This window comes from Gymnoscopelus braueri (assembly GCF_963280865.1).
Source record: "Gymnoscopelus braueri genome assembly, chromosome: 10".
Taxonomy (NCBI): domain Eukaryota; kingdom Metazoa; phylum Chordata; class Actinopteri; order Myctophiformes; family Myctophidae; genus Gymnoscopelus; species Gymnoscopelus braueri.
In genome coordinates this window covers 27,263,746-27,285,343 of record NC_137611.1, presented here as the reverse complement: position 1 = coordinate 27,285,343, position 21,598 = coordinate 27,263,746, and the positions used below count along the sequence as shown (strand labels likewise).

At 40.6% G+C, this 21,598-nt stretch overlaps 2 protein-coding genes across 3 annotated transcripts in view; one reads left to right on the top strand and one right to left on the bottom strand.

The window, feature by feature from the left end:
- Positions 1–21,598, bottom strand: part of ripk1l (receptor (TNFRSF)-interacting serine-threonine kinase 1, like) — a 733,201-nt gene that overhangs the window by 188,348 nt on the left and 523,255 nt on the right. The gene's annotated exons all lie outside the window — the stretch shown is intronic.
- LOC308093486 (uncharacterized protein) overlaps positions 15,535–21,598 on the top strand; it is a 39,030-nt gene continuing 32,966 nt past the window's right edge. The window contains exons 1-5 of the mRNA XM_080439824.1: positions 15,535–15,812; positions 19,532–19,658; positions 20,429–20,554; positions 20,801–20,854; positions 21,047–21,214. Coding sequence (XP_080295950.1) covers positions 15,670–15,812; positions 19,532–19,658; positions 20,429–20,554; positions 20,801–20,854; positions 21,047–21,214 — 618 coding nt within the window. The 5' untranslated portion in view covers positions 15,535–15,669. The remainder of the gene's footprint in view (positions 15,813–19,531; positions 19,659–20,428; positions 20,555–20,800; positions 20,855–21,046; positions 21,215–21,598) is intronic.

The window sequence follows — 21,598 nt, the reverse complement described above, 5'->3', positions numbered from 1 at the left end:
ATGAAGGTAGGTAGCCTACAGTAAATTTACAGTGGTTCTCAACCTGTGGGTCGGGAGCCCCAGGGGGGTCGCCACATGATAAAACTTTTAAGACCTTTTTAATACCTAGGAAAAACAAATATTAAATGAAAAAATAGCATTATTGCATCGAAGGTAATCAGCAAACTATACTATAAAAACTGGTCAAACATTCCAAATCGTCAAATAATATAAGGAAGAGGCACCATTTTTCACAATATGTATCTGTGGAATCAGGGTGGGGGGGTCCCCAGTTCAAATATGATTGTTTTGGGGGGTCGCGGGTGGGCAGTGGGCACCTGAGAAGTCTGAGCACCATAGCCTTGGATCGAGACTATCTAGACATTTGCATATCACATTTTTTTGAACGAGCGATAGCACGTTCCAACACAGATAACAGGCAAATGGCAAAAACGGGGAGTTAACCTCTGAAGCTATTTATAGAGAGGCGGGGCGTCTGTGAAAAAGGGGCGGGGTTGGGTAAGTCTGGTTGGTCTGTTGGAAAAAGGGGGCGGGTTTGCTAAAAAAGGGTCTGAAACCGCGTCATCATTAAATGTCCGTCCACCGATTGGTTGTGATATTGCCCTGACAACCAACAACAACCAATCAAACACATGACTGTCCCTTCGGGCTATGGAATCTATCCTCCTGTTACCCTCCTGGATGAGGTTCCACAGTCCACACAGGGTTCCACAACATGCCGCCTCCCTCGTGGCGCGCGAGTGTGTGTGTGTGTGTGTGTGTGTGTGTGTGTGTGTGTGTGTGTGTGTGTGTGTGTGTGTATGTGTGTGTGTGTGTGTGTGTGTGTGTGTGTGTGTGTGTGCGTTATTGTGTTTGCCAGAGATATTTTCGTATTTTGGTTTGTCTGACAATGGATATACTACTGATCTTAAGACAATCGTCTGTCACGACCGTCATTGATGAACTTCAACCTGGTGTTTGCACTTTCTCCATTTACGGCCCTACATCTACATAAACGTTCAGATTTCAAATATAAAGTACTTACCTCTTGGCCACGGACGTTATAATGATGTACGGTTCCTCAACAGTATCCGTTTATTCCGTGTTGTTCAATAAAAAGCATTTTAATCCGATCGACGGCCATTTCCTCATACAGTTACAATGTATCAGAGTGCAATACACCTCCCAACCGCTAGGTTCGCTTAGTTGAAAGCATGGAGAAAATTCGGAGAAAGAGGCCATTGATCGAATTAGAATTCTTTTCATTGAACAATACGGAAGACACGGGTACTTCTGACGGCCCGTATATAATTGTAACATCCATGGCCATGGGGTACGCACTTTATATTTGAAACCTGAACGTTTATGTAGATGTACGGGTTGTAATGGAGAAAGTGCAAAAAACAGGTTGAAGTTCGGCCATGACGCTGGTGACGGACGATGCGATAGGTATGAGGGGCCGTTTAGGCCAAAAATAATGAAACACTTTCACACACGCTAACGAGACAGTCTTATACTTACTACTGAAATGCTTTTACATTCAATTTTGAGACACTTTCACACACACTGATGAGACACTCTTACATATACTACTGAAATGCTATACGTTCAGTATTGAAACACTTGCACACTCACTACTGAAACACTCTCACATACATACTTTGTAAATAGATGCACGTTCATATATGAAACTTTATACATACTCATCTGAACACTTACGCATACATATGAGAAACACATACACATACATATATACTTCTGTGCCATATACACATGCATACGAAATGCTTGCACGCATACAAGTTAAACATTTATACATTTATATCTGAAACCCTCACACATACACATATGAAAAGGCTGCATGTATATCGCTGAACACTTGTACATTTACAACTGAATTTCTTGTATATTATTACAAACTAAAATGAAAACTTTAGATGCATGTGCAAGCCTTTCACATGTATTCATACGAGTCATTTCAGTAGTATGTATAAATAAATTCAATAATATATATACACATAATTTCAGTGATATGTATAAGTGAGTTCAGTATAATGATAAAAGAGTTTCACATGTATTCATACAAGTGATCTAAGTAGTATGTATAAATGATTTCAATAGTGTATATATACACCATTTTTAAAGCATGTACAGATCATTTCACATGTATTCATACAAGTAATATCAGTGATGTATATAAGTAATTTTGATAGTATATATAAATCATTACAATAGCATATAGATCATTTAACTATAATGTATATAATTTCACATGTATGCATACAAGAAATCTCAGTAGCATACGGAAGTGGTTTCAGTAACACCGGAAGGCACAGGGAGGTGCGCGGGCACACCAGGAAGAAACTTCCAGAGAGAAGGAGAAGATAAGAAGGAGAAGACAAAGGCAGCATGGAGGGGAACGGAGACCCACTTTAATTAATTTGATATCGAATACTAATATATCACCTACGCAGCAGTGTAAGGTCCTTACACACTGGGGCGAATTCTTCATGCAAATAAAAAAGTTTTTTTTCGCCTGTTTTTTAAAACCTTATAAAGTCAATGCAAGCTACCACATCAAAGACGAAATTTCGCGGAGCGAAAATGCGTCTTTTATTTATTCGGACAGCAGTCATATTTTGTGGAAATGCTGGTGACTGCTACTCTGACCAATCAAAATGCATTTATGTAGGCCTATTCATTTTATTAAACAATCTAGTATAGGCCATCCCATTGGATGAGCGCACTGGTGCTCAAAATGGGGTCCGGGGAGTGGGGACCCCCAGGGGTGATGCGCGGGTCAGTTTTTTTTCATAACCCGCCCCGCCACGGAGCACAAGTTCAACAAAACAAGAGAGAGAGAGAGACCCCCTCGCATCACTACCAGGGTCCTTGGGACTCGGGAGTGTTCTGGGGGTCCCCAGCAGTATAAACACTTTAACCATTACATATATAGCCTATATCAGCTATTTGAAAATATCCAATCTACAAGCTCACAATGCAATGCATTGTGAGCTTGTAAGCTCACAATGCAATGCATTGTGAGCTTGTAGATCTGCTATTTTCAAAAATATTTGACAAATTGTGAAAAACACCATAAATATTATATGGTGGTCCCTGGCACTAACCTCGTGGTTGGACTGGACATGGATACAGTCAGTGGAGAAAAAAAAGTACTCACATTTTTACTTTAAGTATCAATACTGCAATGTAGAAATACTCTGTTACAAAGTAACAGTTAAGTATAAAGTCCGGAATAAAAAATGTACTTGAGTAAAAGTAGCCTACAAAAAATAAAATAGGCCTACCAAAAGTAGAAAGTAGGCTACTCATTATGCAGAATGTCCCATTTCACAAGTTTTCTGTATGACATATACAAATCTTTTGAAAATAGCAGATCTACAGATCTGTGAGCTTGTAGATCTGCTATTTTCAAATTGTCGAAATGTATGATGATACAGACTTGGGCTGGATATAGACCAATCGACAGTGTAAAGTAACTAAGTACATTTACTCAAGAACCGCCTGCCGCTCCAAGCCGCTCCGGCCGGGGCCGCGAACCATACGTTGCACAGACTGACACAAAGAGAACCATAAGTGCGTAGCTCTCCGATCAAAACTTCATAAAAAATTCTCCGTAGGCTAATCCACACGAGTTTACTAGACTTTTGACCAATCAAAATGTATCTATGTATTAATTGTATTAAACACGCGTCGCTAGGCCATCCCATCCAACTCCTGTTGAAGATGCGCGCATCGGTGCTCACAGTGGGGTCCGGGGACCCCCCTGGGGGGTGATGCGTGGTCAGGTTTTTTTTTCTTCATTTAGAGACAGACAGACAGAGACAGACAGACAGACAGACAGACAGACAGACAGACAGACAGACAGACAGACAGACAGACAGACAGACAGAGACCCGCCCGTCCCGCGCTGCCGCGCATCACTACCAGGGGGGTCCTTGGAAGTGTTCTGGGGGTCCCCAGCAGTTTAACCACTTCAACCCATATAGCATACATCAGCTATTTGGGGTCAGTGCGGACCCGTTCGGTGCCCCCCGGGACGGTTTTGTCAACGGGGGTTTTGTGTTGCCCTCAGAATCTTTTTGGTGCCACTATAGCATTAATCTTTTATTTTTATTTATTGTATATCTGCTATTTTTGAATAGCCAACATATACAATATGGATAAAGGGTTGAAAATGTATTAAAACCTTTTGCTGGGGACCCCCTCAAGGACCACTGGTTGAGAACCACTGATTTAAAGGAAATGGCTGTAATGACAATGCAGGGGCAGTTCTATAACTTATCCATTAATTTAGATGAAATAGAGTAGAGCAGGGGGCTTCAACAGGGGGTCCTCAGAGTTACTACAGGGGGTCCGCCAAATCATTGTGTGATATGATTATTTTTTTTTTACATTAACCACTTGAACCCTAGCAGCCGAAAATAGCATATCTACAAGCGTCACGTTTCAACTGCGCGGACGGTGTTACACGTGAAGTATCCGTTCAAACATAAGTCCATATAATAAATCAAATCCCATACTGAGAGGCAGAATTATGTGGAGCTGAGCGACAGGTAGTGGAGAATTCCCCTGACAATGCCCTCCAATATGAATTTGCTATTGATGTGTTGATCAAGTCAACCCTTTAAGATCCTGGTCTTTGTTCTGGAGCAGAGGCTCCCCGCTTTAAGTGTGAACCAAAACAAGTCGCTGAGCCAAAACCTTTTGTTACCAAGTGGTTGATTAAAATACTATTGTCCTAGTGTATACAGACTGCTTGAAGCTAGCCCCCCTGGATGCTACCCCCGTCTTGCGTTCGAACCCATAGAGTCAGTCTTTTGTCTTAATTTGAATGGATCAAAATATCCTTTGTTCCTTCCTGGGTGTGGGCCACAGACAGTGAATGCATAGAGACAGAGGACAGAATGGCTACAGAAGAACTTTAAGTTTGGCTTTAACTCTGTCAAGCTGAGTAAAGACTATGTACACAATACTAAAAGCCTTTTAAATGAGTAGTTGAAATGATTAAAGTGTTGAGAACTATGACTAACAAAGAGAAATGCCATTTAGGGAAAATATTCAGTCTGAAGTAACTGTTGTCTTATGTTGACTCATTGGATTTCTAACTGCTGTTTGCAATCATGAAAGTATAATGTGTGTGGTCTTAATATAAAGCTTAAGAGATGTTGAACAAGGATTACTAAACAAGGTTTTGTGTAATAGTAAAGTTTGATAATTGGACATAAGACAAGTTTGTTACACTGTAAGGACAATGCTAATGTTATACCAGGCTGTGGGCGGGGACTCGAGCCACGACAAAGGAGTAAGGGCGGGTCTTAACTCTTGGGCCTCCCTTGGGAGTAGGATCTGAATCTGGTATAAAGTACTGTTGTTACCTGTGATGCTGTGCTCTGCTAATCTGACCTGTACCTGGCAGAATGCCTGTTGGGTGGAATAAAAAGAAACCTAACTGAAATCCTTGGACTGGACTTCCCTTCTTGAACCTTTCACCAGGAGACTAATTCAGCCACTCTTCCGACCACAAATATACATCACACGCAAACGTGTTACCTAAAGAATTCGGTCTGAGCATGCGCAAAATGGCGGCTCCCGTGGATTATTATTGATATTTGTATCGTCTTTCTAAGACCATTTCTAAGTGGATTTTATTGTTTATAAAGTAGGATAAAGTAGGACGTGGTCATGCAAAATGGTGGTGTCCCGTGGATTTGTAAAATATTCGCGGTAAAAAAATATTTTACCGCGAATTATTTATATATTTTTCTCTGTTGTCTGGAAGTTTCTTCCTGGTGTGCGCGCGCACCTCCCTGTGCCTTCCGGTGTTACTGAAACCACTTCCGTATGCTACTGAGATTTCTTGTATGCATACATGTGAAATTATATACATTATAGTTAAATGATCTATATGCTATTGTAATGATTTATATATACTATCAAAATTACTTATATACATCACTGATATTACTTGTATGAATACATGTGAAATGATCTGTACATGCTTTAAAAATGGTGTATATATATGTCACCGGGTGAATGGAGATCCAGGGTGATTGAAGACAGAGCGCTCGTTTTTAGGCACGGGGCTCCTTCGGGGCGAGGCGGGGCTTTTCGAGACAGGGTTTATTAGCGAGGCTCGTGAGGAGGAGGAGGAGGAGGACGGCGCTGCGATGCGGGGGGTTATTACGCGAGGCTCGCGAGGAAGAGGAGCCTCCTCCTCCTCCTCCTCCTCGCGTTTTAAACCGTCCCGTCCTCTCCTTCTCTCCTTCTCCTCCTCCGAGGAGGAGGAGAAGGAGAGCGCGGAGAGGCGGGGCTTTGATGCGCCGACGGAGAGTGGAGACCTGTCTTTTGTTGTTCCCCCCCACATAGCAACCATAATATCTATGAGGGGAACGCTGAACACGCGTTCACACGCACGGCGCGCCGACTTAGTGGAGCTTGAGGCCGAGGAAGTGCGCCCTCGCGCCTCCGGGCGCGAGTGCCCGCACTGACCGGCCGACGCTCCACTAGTCGACTCAGCGCCGTTTGATTTGTAAACCGATAGGGACAGAATAGTTCTTTTCATGGATCACTGTGTGTGTGTGTGTGTGTGTGTGTGTGTGTGTGTGTGTGTGTGTGTGTGTGTGTGTGTGTGTGTGTGTGTGTGTGTGTGTGTGTCAGGGAGAAACTAAAACAAAAGCCAGCAGAACACAATAAAAGTATCTTAACAGTCCATTGAAAGCATGAGCGCGTGTGCGTGCGCGCGCATGTGTGTGTGTGTGTGACTGTGTGTGTGTGGATGGTCACGGCCATATGTGCTTGTGCACAAGCCTGGCTTGTGGCTCCCTCTAGTGTTTCTTCTACAGAATTGCTGGGTGGGTAAAAACGAGCGAGCCTTCTTCAATCACCCTGGTTCTCCATTCACCCTGTAACATATACACTATTGAAATCATTTATACATACTACTTAGATCACTTGTATGAATACATGTGAAACTCTTTTATACATTATACTGAACTCACTTATACATATCACTGAAATTATGTGTATATATATTATTGAATTTATTTATACATACTACTGAAATGACTCGTATGAATACATGTGAAAGGCTTGCACATGCATCTAAAGTTTTCATTTTAGTTTGTAATAATATACAAGAAATTCAGTTGTAAATGTACAAGTGTTCAGCGATATACATGCAGCCTTTTCATATGTGTATGTGTGAGTGTTTCAGATATAAATGTATAAATGTTTAACTTGTATGCGTGCAAGCATTTCGTATGCATGTGTATATGGCACAGAAGTATATATGTATGTGTATGTGTTTCTCATATGTATGCGTAAGTGTTCAGATGAGTATGTATAAAGTTTCATATATGAACGTGCATCTATTTACAAAGTATGTATGTATGTGAGAGTGTTTCAGTAGTGAGTGTGCAAGTGTTTCAATACTGAACGTATAGCATTTCAGTAGTATATGTAAGAGTGTCTCATCAGTGTGTGTGAAAGTGTCTCAAAATTGAATGTAAAAGCATTTCAGTAGTAAGTATAAGACTGTCTCGTTAGCGTGTGTGAAAGTGTTTCATTATTTTTGGCCTAAACGGCCCCTCATACGATCGTGTTTCCACCTTCATTTTATACAGTCTATGGTTTCCACCCACAGTGATGTTGCTTTTTTCCTGTATAGTTGTTTTGACAAGGTGTCATCTGAACTACTACAGTACTAGGCTAATGTTAACCTTGCTATTTATAGTGTTATGTGCACACTACAGTAGGCCTATGTTCATTATGTGAAGGCCTGTAGTGTTATGTGGCAGTAGGCCTACCTTTTTTTATTTGACAACTTCAGTACTACTTTGTAGATTTTGATTATTATTACAAAACTTACATTAACCACTTCACCCCTATAAACATTTCGTCCATTCGAAAATAGCCGATCTACAAGCTCACAGATCTTGTAGATCTGCTATTTTCAAAAGATGTCACACATTTGACAACTTGTGCAATGGGATATTCTGCATAATGAGTAGCCTACTTTCTAGTTTTGGTACTTTAAGTACATTTAGATACCAATGTTTTTGTACTTTTACTCAAGCACATTTTTAATGCCGGACATTTACTTATAACATAGTCATTTTACATTTTCTACATTGCAGTATTGATACTCTTACTAAAGTAAAAAATGTGCATGCTTTTTCCACTGACTGTATGTCCAACCACGAGGTTAGTGCCAGGGACCACCATAACATTTGTGGTCTAAAAATGTTTGCAAAAACATTGCACGTTTTTCAAATTTTGTCAAGTTTTTGAAAATAGCAGATCTACAAGCCCACAACGCGTCACACACTCTCTCACTGGATAATATGTTATCCAATATCCAATGTATTCATTCAGATCCAAACTATGGTAAGTACGTAGCTAAGCTACCGAAATGCTATATTTCACCATAGCAGATCCAAACTATGCTAAGTAGGTAGCTAAGCTACCGATCGTCCATACTGCCAGTAAGTGTTGTTGTTGACCATAAATAAATAAACTTCCCTCTATTGCCTACATGACGAAAATGTGCTTATATATATATATATATAAGGCTAAATCACCTGTTGTCGTGGGTTCCTTTTGTGGACCTGTAATGTTATAACCATCATAACAATAACTTGATATAACATAGGCTACTTGTGGCCACAATTTTGTAAGAACAAATAAAACATTATCAACCTGTAGATTTGTGTTACTTGAATGGTGTGATTGGTAAGCTAGGAAGACATAGTCTACTATGTGGTCATTAGCCTAAATGACTATCTAGGCCAGTGATTCTGGCTCTTTAATTTTAAGGACCCCCGTTTGATATGTACCAGGGCACAGGCCCCAATTTTTTCAGCCAAGGACCCCTTAGCCAGGGCCGGACTGGGACCAAAATTCAGCCCTGGCATTTTGGTCCGGACCGGCCCACCACCCCCCGGGGGGGGGGGGGGGGGGGGGGGGGCGTTTCACTGCTTCAGCCCAGCCCTGCACATGAACTCTGCAGCCGCACTGAGGCCCCTGCTGGAAAGCATCCCAGCCCAAACATTAACGTAACTAATAATTGGGCCACACGACCCTGAAATGACCGTAATAATCCTAAAACGGGAGCAAAAATATTTGATTTAAAAAATAAAATAAAATAAATAAAAACACTTTTTTTTTTTTTTTGGGTGGCCCAGTGGCCCACTGGCCCGCGGCCCACCGCCCGGTACGCCAAATGGCCAGTCCACCCCTGCCCTTAGCTGACAGAGAGATGAAGCAGGGATACTGATACAAGACCACCAACAGGAGACTCAACCTTTACAGACAGACATATAGACATATTATTTTACAAAGATTTCGTAGATTTATTTGGTAGATTAACATTAGCATATGGAATGTGGCCAATCAAAACTGTCATTTATTATGAATAGCCTCATTTACATCGATCAAAACATATGACAATGTCATCTAATGACACTGCTGTGCAATTGATTCTGACGATGGGAAATGACTCAAATCAACGTACAGACGCATAGTACCCCCAAAGCTGAGCCACGCACTCTTATTAAATCATGGTCAATATTGCTTAATTTCTGCTCAAAGTTGAACTACAGTGAAGATCTCAGGCGTAGCAGGTCGTGGTTAAAGGAGACAGTAGGCCTATGTGGACTGGAGTGCAGATCACAGGGGCCAGACTTGACGTTGAAGGGTAGAGCTCCACCATGGGAATTGTACAATAATAATGAATTTAAGTACATCCCTGTAATTTGTTAGCCCCTTTGTTACTTAACTCACATAGCTGACAACATGGGTTAAAACACAACACTTAATCTCAAAGTACATTTCTTAGCAAAACAACACAGACAGCTTCTTGGTTACTGTGAAATGTTATGCAAAAGGACAACGTGTGAATGAATGAATTACACTCTGTGTGTCTTTGCTCAAACACAGTGTACTTTATATAAAAGTTTCACAACAAAACAATTACATACAATCTGACATTCTTAAATGTAAATGCACAATATTTTAGCAGCATCATGTTCACAGGTTCTTAATGGGGCTAACAGATATCTAGAGCTCAACAGTAACTCAATATCTATTTGTCTGTCTAGGGACGTATTCATGTAGTAAATGGTGGCAATCACTTGACGCGACTACGACACATCAAAACACACAACATTGATACTGACTTTGGGTTATTTATGAACACTCACACATTAACATACACGGGTTAAGTACCACACAGTACCGGTTTCCATCAGCCAGGCCTTGCGACACTAGCACACACATTAGCTCTTGTGATATGGCTGCTAGCTACTGTAGCATGAGTTGTTGTGGCGTAACATTTGCAGGTTATTTAACTGCATAAAACACAGAAACACACGAAAAGAAAATAACGCCAATCATACGAAAACATACATAAATATATAAGCAACATACACAAATACAATAAAGGCGTTTATCACACAGAAAAACAATTAGTCATGCAGATTCATCTTACCAACCATCTACATGCAATGCTTTCTCTGGCGCTGAGAGTTAAATGATCAAAACAACCATTTGCGCACGCGCAGGATCAACTGTGACGCACTCTTCAGGATTGAGGACCAAAGCAATCGATCACAGACTCACCAAAACAACACACTAGTCGATCCCAGATCAAGTATTGAACGGTTTTAAACGTACCAACACTCATACACAAAATAAGGAAATGACCCACAAATAACTGATGGCCAAAATAAATACATCATGCTAATACTTAAGGACAGGTCGTTCTTTTAACGACCTGTCGTTAAAAGAAAATAAAAAAACACAATGACCTTCCCCAAGTGATACAATTAAACAGAGAAAACCCTCCCTAGGATGTCACAATCTATTGTCCCATTGTCATATTAAAATGTGACATTATGTTAAATTATGATATCATACAGTATGCAATATTGTTTTTAATATATATATATATATTTTTGCTGGTGAAAGTTATAGGAGTTCTTACTGTATGTTGTATATGAAATGTACGCTTATCATAATCACTCATTAATCATGTCTTCCCCCTAATGAAGTCGCGGCTTGGTAAGTATGATAATGATGAGACAGTGGAGTTTCAAACAGATGCAGGTTCTGAAGCTCCGTGAAAACTAGTAAACATGTGATACAAAATATATGCATTAAAGTCAAGTCTAAAGTATCACAAAAACATAATTCATCATTGGTTGTTTGCCACCGATTGGTTGCTGCAACTTGGATTCATGCAGGGAGACGCCCCCTCTCTGGTCTGAACATTTTTGAACGGCGGCCATTGTTGCCTACAGGCACTGCAGAGAAGTAGACAGACTATGGAGGCATCAGAATTTTTTATTAAATTATAGAATGCACCAAAACATTAATTAGTGTCGACTTGAATCTATTTAAGCCACAATAAAGCCCCGATTTTATTTTTGATATGTTTTGCAGACAGGGTGCAGACAAACAATATGCAGACCTACTCAATCGCATTCGCATAGGCCAACCAACCGACATGGATCTGACACTTTTGCAAACCCGCGTATTTCCCAGAAATAGCCCACATTTACCTGAAAACGCACTTCTGATAACAGGAACAAACAAAATAGTCAATACAGTCAATATCACTGCCTTACAAAAACTTCCAGGCACACTCATTGAATTAAAGGCCAAAGTCACAAGCCCCACAAGAACACACTTTACACCACCAGTTGACACTGCAGGCATGATAAAAAACACACCATTACCATATTGCCTACAACTCAAAATCGGAGCCAAAGTCATGCTAACATCCAACATTGATATACAAGACAACCTCAGTAATGGCAGCCTAGGACAAGTCATTGACTTTCAATACAATTCCCTCAAAGAAGTGCAATACGTAATGGTACAATTTAATGACCCAGATTCCGGCAAACACAGAAGACAAACACTGAACTTCGAAACGCAATATCCTACAATGAATGCCACTGCCATTGCATTAGTTGCATTTGACTTCAGCCTCCACAAAAACAGCATGTCAATTGCCACTGCAATCAACTTCCCACTTAGACTTGCATGGGCAACAACTGCCCACAAGATCCAAGGCCACGCTGTTACAAAACCAAACCCACTGATTCTTGACTTTAACTGTTGGCTTGAGCATTCAATGCCATACGTTATGCTCTCACGCGTACAGTGCATCTCACAACTATTCATACTAGAATCACTTCCACAAAATAAAGACCTATTTAAACCATGGCCCTCTGCTCATACAGAACATAACAGGCTCGAACTCATTGACATCACCCAACAACAACATAACACACCTTCCATGATTCAAATAATGTCCTTGAATGTACGCTCACTCCCAGCCCACATACAAGACATAAAATCCCATTATGAGCTCATGTCTGCACAGCTCATTTTGTTACAAGAAACCTGGCTCCCAACAACTCCACAATCAACTCTCCCTTACACCACACATGACACTTTCCAAATTACCTCCATTTCATCTAATGACTTAATTGTCACAAACATCTGTAGATCTACACAAACTCACACACATTCCTTACATACCTTTGCCGACTTCATCCAAGACCACACCAAAGCCCACATTCTCATGGGAGATCTCAATTTCTGCCAAAGACAACACCCAAACCATCCACTCAAGCAACTCTTACAACACCACAACTTCCAACCAGCCATACTACCACCTACATCCACACACATGGACGGCAGATGCCTCGATCATACGTTTAACTCCACAATACACCTGCACAAACATCCAAATACACACTTGCTACTACTCTGACCATGAACCCATTTCCATTACACTCACAAAACAAGAATAAAGCCTTTACCCTAACTTGCAGAACCCCAACCACCTTTACATTGCTGAATTCTGCGTATACAATTAAACATGTCTTACTTCCGTACTTCCCATTGCTTTTAAACAAATGTATCTTGCGACTAATAATGTACTGCTACTTTCATGAGCCAACAACACCTGTACAATGTAACTGCTCTGCTATTTCAATAAAAAACATCTACACACAACTCATCTAAATCAACTCTTCTTTTGTTTCACTTACTTGCACTTTAGCTTCCACACATTTAGCTTGTTTCCATTTCCTACTCACTCAACTAACTACCCTCATTTGCTTACATTTGCATACATTCCCAAAAATGTTCTAACAACCGATAACAACCACAACAATCAATCAACAATACATACCACAAATTACACACATCACACATACCAACAATCCACCATCTGCCATACCAGCCTGCCCTCACAAACCTGCATCCCAAAAACATCCAGCCACTGCCAACGCTCGTTCACCATGACATCTATGTCATTCTTTCTTGTTTTTTAATGTATAGAAAAGGCCCGGACTGCTGGCGTAAAAAACATTTTCAAATAGTTCAAAAAGCCAATCTACAAGCTCACAACGTGTCGATGTAGATCTGCTAGTTGAACTATTTGAAAATGTTTTTCAAAATAGTAAAACATGGCAAAGAAGTTTAGGGATAATGGGTAAGGCGGTGCCCAGAATAGGGCTATTTAATACTTAGTGTCTTGCTCGGGGACATTTTGACACTTAAGCCCTATTTACAAACATTTTAAATAGAAGATCTACAAGCTCACAGCTTATCACAGTGAGCTTGTAGAGCTGCTATCTTCACTATTATTTATATTGTATTTACATTTCTGAAAAAAAGGAAATTCTTGTAAAGTGTCTACATTTAAATACAGCATGCTTTGATATTAAAAAGAAAATGTACTTTTAATACTTTCATTTGTGGTTGAGTATTGTTTCACCAGGAGTATTTATATTTTGGCCCACCACTGCCAGTAGAGCCTCATTTTGAAGCATACAGTGATGTCCAATTGTCCAGGACCCTTCATTTGGGCTGTATTCTTGACAAATACCTGAAAGGTGAAAGCATGGCTACAAAGGTGATCAAAAGAGTTAACCAGAGAACCAGATTTATGGGCAGAGTTTCCTTTTTATCAGCAAGGATGCCCTCAGGACCCTTTCAGGGGCCCTGATCCAGCCCCTCTTTGACTTTGCGTGCACCTCTTGGTACTCCAACATCTCGATGTCACTGAAGACTAAGCTTCAGCTTCAAACCTCCCAAAACAAACTGATTCGGCTACTCCTCGGACTGGGGCCCACCTTTCTCCCACCCATTTTGCCAGCCTAGGCTGGCTCAGGGTAGAAGACAGGGTTAAACTAAAAATGGGATTGGTCTTCAAAATTGTAAAGCAAATTTGCCCGATATGTCCCCTATTCCTGCATATCTGAGTAAATACCTCCAAAAAGTTAGCGACACCCACAGTCACAAAACTAGAGAGAGCGTTAACAACGATCTGGTACCACTCACCCATAAAACAAACATGGGCAAATTCGCCTTCTACAGCACTGCCACCCAGGTTTGGAATAGTGTAACCCCATCCCTCAAAAAGTGCAGTTCGCTGGCCTCATTCAAAACAGCCCTGAGAATTCACCTTTCAGGAGGCCAAAAAAGGAGGTATACTGTTTTCCCCGTTAGACAGACGACCCCCCCCCCTTTTTTTTGTGCATATAGCTTTATTTTTTTATTTATTTTTTGTACATAGTGCTATATTTTTCTGTTTCTGTTCTTGTATTGATATTTGAACTGTGGTGCTACTATATATGACTATGAATTGAATACCAAGGACCTCATTGGAAACAAGACCGCAAGGACTTTTTTGAACAGACCTTTTAGACAAAGTATTTTAAATGTAACTGTTTTAAATTTTTGCCTAATAAAATATTCAACCAATCAATCAATCAATGACCTGCTACAACAATATCATGTGCCCAGCAGGACCCTAAGGTCAGCTGTCCAGAGTCTATTGGTCATTTCTCGTACCAGGTTGGGCGGCCATAGTTGAATGGTTGGAGAGCCCGCCTGGGAAGCCTAAGGTTCTAAGTGTCCCTGAACAAGACACTTAACCCCTAACTGCTACCCCCTCCGCATTCCCCCACGAGATGAAGAAAGATAATAAAAAAGAAAAGACCCAGTGAATCATAGTCGTCTATTAGACCTCCGTCTAAACTGGTTTATAATTGGTCTAAAAGTGAAAGTTTTTTCAAACTTTCACTTTTAGACCAATTATAAACCGGTTTTAGCCTAGCCCTTAGACATGTTTTAGACGTCTAATAGCCCCAAAAATGCTCAGTGGGGAAAATGTATGGAATGTCCTTCCACAGGTCTGGAACGAAAAAAGGTCAGCCTCTGTGGAATTTTTTAGAGCCACTTACAAACATTACTGTTTAAACAAGCATTTGTGGAATGTCTTCGATTTTTAGTTTTTTTGTTGTTTTTAAGCTGGAGGAGGTGGAGGAGGAGTTCCCCCGCGGGACGAAAAAAGGTCAAAAACTAAAATGTATGGAATGCCCTTCCACAGGTATTGAGAGCTGCAGCCTCTGAACATTTTTAAGAAGGAGGCGTTCCAGTTCCAACAGAGAGAGCAAAGGTGTGGTTTCGTCTTCGTCCAAAAACCGTCCCCTTCCGTCCTACAGTGCATTATCTGCGCAACAGACAAGGCGACGGGCAGGGCAGGACAAAGAGCGCAGTATCTGTCCTCTTCAGACAGAAGAACACCACAACAACACTCTATTACAACTTTTCGGTCATTTTTGAACACTTTCAACGCGGAAAACAATGAGGAGGAGTAACTCGCGGCCGGACCTGGCCAGCGCCAGCTTCAGAACGAACGACGGTCCTCCTGTGTTCCTCAGTGGGAACGGATTCAACGAGTGCGGAGGAGAGGGAGGACACACCACTGGAGGAGATGGAGGTGCAAGGTATGTATGCACCTGAGGAGCCTGCGAGGCAGGTGGATCGTATTTGTATAGAGGCTATTATAGGCCAATATACCTATAAATATCAGTGGTGGTAAAAGTACTCTTATTTTTTACTTAAGTAAAAGTATCATGAAATACTCTGCTACAAGTAAAAGTCCAGAATAAAAAATGTACTTGAAAAGTAAATAATTTCGATCATCACAACAGTAATAATAATAATAATAGCTTGAATTTATACAGCGCCTTTCATAAACCCAAGGACGCTTTACATCAGAACAATGAACAACTAACAGACAAATGAACAAACAAACAACTATATGCCATAAGCCTGAGAGAATAGGTGTCTTTTCAAGGCAGCTTTAAAAGTGTCCAGTGTTGGAGCATGGCGAATCCCTATTGGGATGGAGTTCCACAGGGTGGGGGCTGCCACACTGAAGGCTCTGTTCCCGAAAGGGGACTGATCAGTGGTAATAAACTGATAAACTCTCATGTAGATACTGTGCTCACACCCTATTTATCATCCTCCCATCACTCATAATAAAATAGTCATTCATATTAACTGACGTTGGTTACTCTTACACGGTCAGGTCAGGGGCAAATGACCGATCATTCATATCAACTGCTAATTTAGCCTATATGTTCTCCCAGTAGATATTTGTTATAACAATATTTTTTGTTTTGTTCAAACAAACAAACAAACAGACTTAACAAACTGTAGGCTTTATGAATAGTCCTATGCAGTGGCTCTCAAACCATTTAATTTCAAGGAAAAGAGTCATTGAAGTTCTTGAAAGACCTATTTACTGATCTGAAGGGTCAATTTGCCCCCCCCCCCCCCCCCTTCAAGGAAACCTGAGAGTCCTTGGACCCCACTTTGAGAACCACTGACCTATATTAGCCTTGGATCAAGACTATCATAGATGTATTTGATCGATTTTGACATTTGTATATAGATACGAAAGTAAAAGTCAGACTCAATAAAATACACCTATGATATTCTTGATCCAAGTCTAGGCTTATATTATGTCCTTCACTTAATAATGTCGGGTAAAGTTACATTATTTTCCCAATTAAGAACAAGTTTTCTTTAATGTGATTAGACTGTGCTTATTTGTTTTCCTCTGTTATGTGCTGTTACAATCCTTTGGTCTAGGGGAAATTAAGGATTGTCACATACGGGTTGTAAAGTCTGGTTTTTATTGACCATTTATTTTATTGTTAGAATTGCATGATTTGACAATGAATGAATTATTTTAAGACATGATTTTCAACACTTGATTTTCAACACTTGATTTTCAACATGATTTTCAACCTTAACAGAAGACATGATATATGGGGCAACTCAATAAATAATCAAAATCAATCAGAACTAAATCTGTTGTTTCAGAAACTGTCTAATCTAACAAACATAAAAATAAAGATTACAGAGTGAGTTCTTCTCTAACCTAACTGCACTAAATTGATCTGTCCCAAAGGAAGCAAAGGAAGAATCCAAACTGGTAACAACCTTAACCATCAATGTACCTTCAGAACTACTTGCACCAGCAAGCCTAATGAAGGTTTTACTGAACATAACTAAAGTTAACACATGATATCAACAGCACAAACAATATGGCAGGCGAGCAGGGGACAGCACTACAACAAGTACTGCCAAAATCCTCAGGTGTTTGGTGTCCTTAAGTAGCCAACCCCAACCAATCACTGGAAGGGCTGATGATTGGCATCCAGCACTCGGCAGATAGGCAGCAGATGGAAGTAACCACACCCACCCTGACACAACCACACACACATCCTCTAATGTCACACTCTGACACTCTTCCACAGACACAGACACACTACTGACACATGTAACCTGTGCAGTATGTACAATATCCAGAACAAAGCTGCGGTCCTGCAGTCCAGATGCAATGAGTACCTGCAGGGAGTGCAACTCCTTCTGCATAATGTAAGCATGTCACGCACACGCACGCACGCACGCACGCACGCACGCACACAAACACACACACACACACACACACACACACACACACACACACACACACACACACACACACACACACACACACACACACACACACACACACACACATGCAGTCACATACAGAATGATATAGCTAAAGTCCACCTGAGTATAATTTGAGTGATGTACACTGTCTTCTAATTGTTGAAAGGGATACTGACAATAACAATAATAATGAGCTGATTACTGCATTATTACCACAAATGCAACATCATCATCATGAGCTTTGATGTAGTAGTTGTCTATTTAAACGCTAATACTACTGATGATGACTTGCAACCCAACAACAAATATTGTTTATTGTCAATACAAAAATGAAAATTTGCTATTCTAGGGGGGTCCAGACATGGAGGTAATCAAGTTCATGAGGTTAGCTACAGAGAGCCTGGAGCAGCTGAAGAGATGTGCAAATGAGCTGGACAGTATGCGTGTACCCCACAACCTCAGTAGAAGGTAAATAACAGAGAGTGTTCTATGTGTGTGTGTGTGTGTGCCTGTCTGTGCAGGTGGTTGTGCAGAAATGGATGCATTTTAATTATTGGGTTATAGGACAGGGGCCTACTGGTGGGCTGAGAGGATATTGCAAGTGGGCACCCAAATAATTGGCAAAACACTACGATTTTAATGATAATATAACATTGATAAAAATTGGAAACTTAGGAACTTGATCCAAAACACAATCTCTTTCGAGATTTGTGCATCCAGAAAAGGTTTGGAACCACTGGGTTAGGGTTATTTAGATCAGTGATTCTCTACCTTTTTAATTTCAAGAACCCAAAGTTTGATATGCATTAGTCTACGGATGCCCATCTGATAACCCTTTATCTCTGGGAGTGTGCACAGATCAAAGACACAAAATCTTCCCATCCGAACACTGTCTTCACTTACTCAATTATTGCTCAATCGTTTTATTGAGTCAATAAAACGATTGAGCAATTGAGAAAGTGAAGACAGTGTTTTCCCAGGCCCCTGCCTGGATCCCCCTCAAGGACCCCTGGTTGTCCCCAGACCTCATGTTGAAAACCGGTGTTCTAGATGTTTGGACTGTTGAATAGTGTGGGTGCACACTTGTCCCCTACTCAGATTATCATCCCAAATATCATGTTATTTTTAGATTTCCCACGAACTAATAATATCTATGAAGTAATATCTATTTGTCAACATGAACATGTGCGCCTGTCAGCAGATTGTAACATGGTAAATCTGCAACAGTAAAAATAAAGGCATAGAATAGATGTTTTGTGTCAAACACGGAAGAGGAAGTACTGTAATCAATCTATGGAGACCTCCATGATGTGTGTGTTCAATATGAAGATATGTCAGTTGTGGTATCCAAGCATCATCAGGCCCTCCAGCAAAGTAGGGGGCTGTGAACTCAGAAGTAGGGCAGTTATAACCCAATAATAATGATATACTTTAATAATGATAACAATATACTTTCTATAGTATCTATGACTGTAAGAGGGGTGCAACAGTTAATCTAACTAATCAATTTAATTGATTATAAGAAATAATCGATTTTAATCAAATAATAAAACAATTGATATAGTTGATATACATTTAAAAAAAAAATATTATCCAAAAAACTTGTTTCTTGATTATTCGATTAATCGTAAAAGTAATCGATAGAATAATCGATAAGAAAATTATTGATAATTTCAGCCCCATTCACTACTTTAATTTTGTTTAAACACCTCAGCATTGAACAGTTCCATCAGCAACTCCATCGCATGCAGAGGGGCCGGGGCAAAGGAAGTGGGGACTTGGACGTCGTGGATGGCGGAAGAAGCTTTACTGACGCCATGGCATGGATTACTCAACAGAAGGTGAGGCCTTTGCATTTGGCACCATGCTACGACACGACAGCATCACCCGTCAAGGTTATTAGAGAGAATGCAAGTCATGACGACACTGCCCAGGAACTCCCCCATAAAACTGTGATTCCATTCCCTGCAGCTCTCCCCTGTTTGACAGCTCTAAGTGGTTTTGTGAGTGTGTGTGTGTATGTGTGTGTGTGTTTATTAGGGATGCAACAGTTCAATTAACCCACAGTTTCTGTTTGGTTTCAGTACAGATTGGAAAAATAAAACAAAATATTGCAAATGTTTCCTAAATTCAAGCAAACAATATATTTAAAAAAAAATATATATGTGTGTTAACTGGCTGAGACACACCGGTAGCTTACCGGTTAGGTTAGTGTGTCGAGTGGTTGTGTTGCATGGCCTAATTTTCCTTCGCCTCACTGTGCTTTCTAAATTAGTCAAAAGAAGTATCTTCGCTTCCACCCATAGCACAGTGTCACAAGCAAGGACCAATATATATATGTATATGTATGTGTTACTATACTGTATATACTACATACAGTATAATTACGGTGTGTGTGTGTGTGTGTATGTGTGTGTGTGTGTGTGTGTGTGTGTGTGTGTGTGTGTGTGTGTGTGTGTGTGTGTGTGTTGTGTGTGTGTGTGTGTGTGTGTGTGTGTGTGTGTGTGTGTGTGTGTGTGTGTGTGTGTGTGTGTGTGTGTGTGTGTGTGTGTGTGTGTGTGTGTGTGTGTGTTCTTTCTTATAATAACACAATAAGCTGTGTCCCATATAGCGCCTGATTGAGAAATCACCATGGGGTGAAGACGCAGCCACCATTGAGCAGCAGATACTGAGCCACAGCAAGTACCACAGTACCCTGCAGAGGAGTCCAGAGGTGGACCGTGCCAGGGATGAAGTGGTGAGGGGCCGCCCTGCATCTCTTTGCACGCTTTAGAGTTCATTTAATATCTCCATTGCCCTTAACTCAGACTGTCAAGTCCTCATTAGTGGCTTGTTCAAGAGTGTGTTGTGTACTTTATATGCTTAAGTTTGCTTGGATTGTATATTTTGAATGGAATGGAATGAGCATTACATATAATACAAATAATACATTCAACTTTTAGGTCCTCTTAAACGTTTACAAACCTGTTTCTTTTTTTCTTAGAGGGGTGATAAGTCCAACTTACATGCTCTGGAGAAAGAATGGGACAGTCTGAAGGTAGGACTAAAACCGACAATCACAATGTCCTCATGTATATTTTTTCTCCTAGTTGGTTCTTCATCAACCACATGGACCCTATTCTGGGCATGTCATAATGGGCGAACATCTAGGGAATATACTTTGTCTTATTTTACCTAAGACAAAGTATATAGGGTTTAAGTGGTGAACCGTTTGTTATGTCTCCTTCAGAAAATGTCCCACAGCCGTTTGGGTCAGTTGCGTGACCTCCAGGGTATCATTAAGGAGATCTCCATGGCCATCATGTGGGTCAATGAAAAGGAGGAGGAGGAGCTGTTCTTTGACTGGAGAGACAAGAACATCGAGCAGTACATCCCCAGGAAGCAGGAGAGCTACTCGGTAAGCAGCTCAATGTCAAACTGACAACTTCCCTTTTTTACGGCATGGCTCTTTAAGAGGTAGGGATGCCAAAAACAGATCAAAATCAAATTTGAATATTTACTGCTCTGGCAAATATTCTTTGACTATTCTACTATTCAATGAAAAGTTTTTATGTATTTATTATTATCTATTTCTCCGTTCCAGTAAACAGAATACTGTTTATTCCAGTAAAAAGTATATTGTTTACTGGAATAGGTTGATAAAATGAAAGGGTACTGCACAAAATTAGGCACTTCAGAATAATCCTTCATGACGTTGAGTGGCTCAGTTGGCCGGCAATGAATCAAAATAAAGTCGTGGTTACTTAATATTAAGTGTTGAGTGCTGTTCGTGCATCTGTGG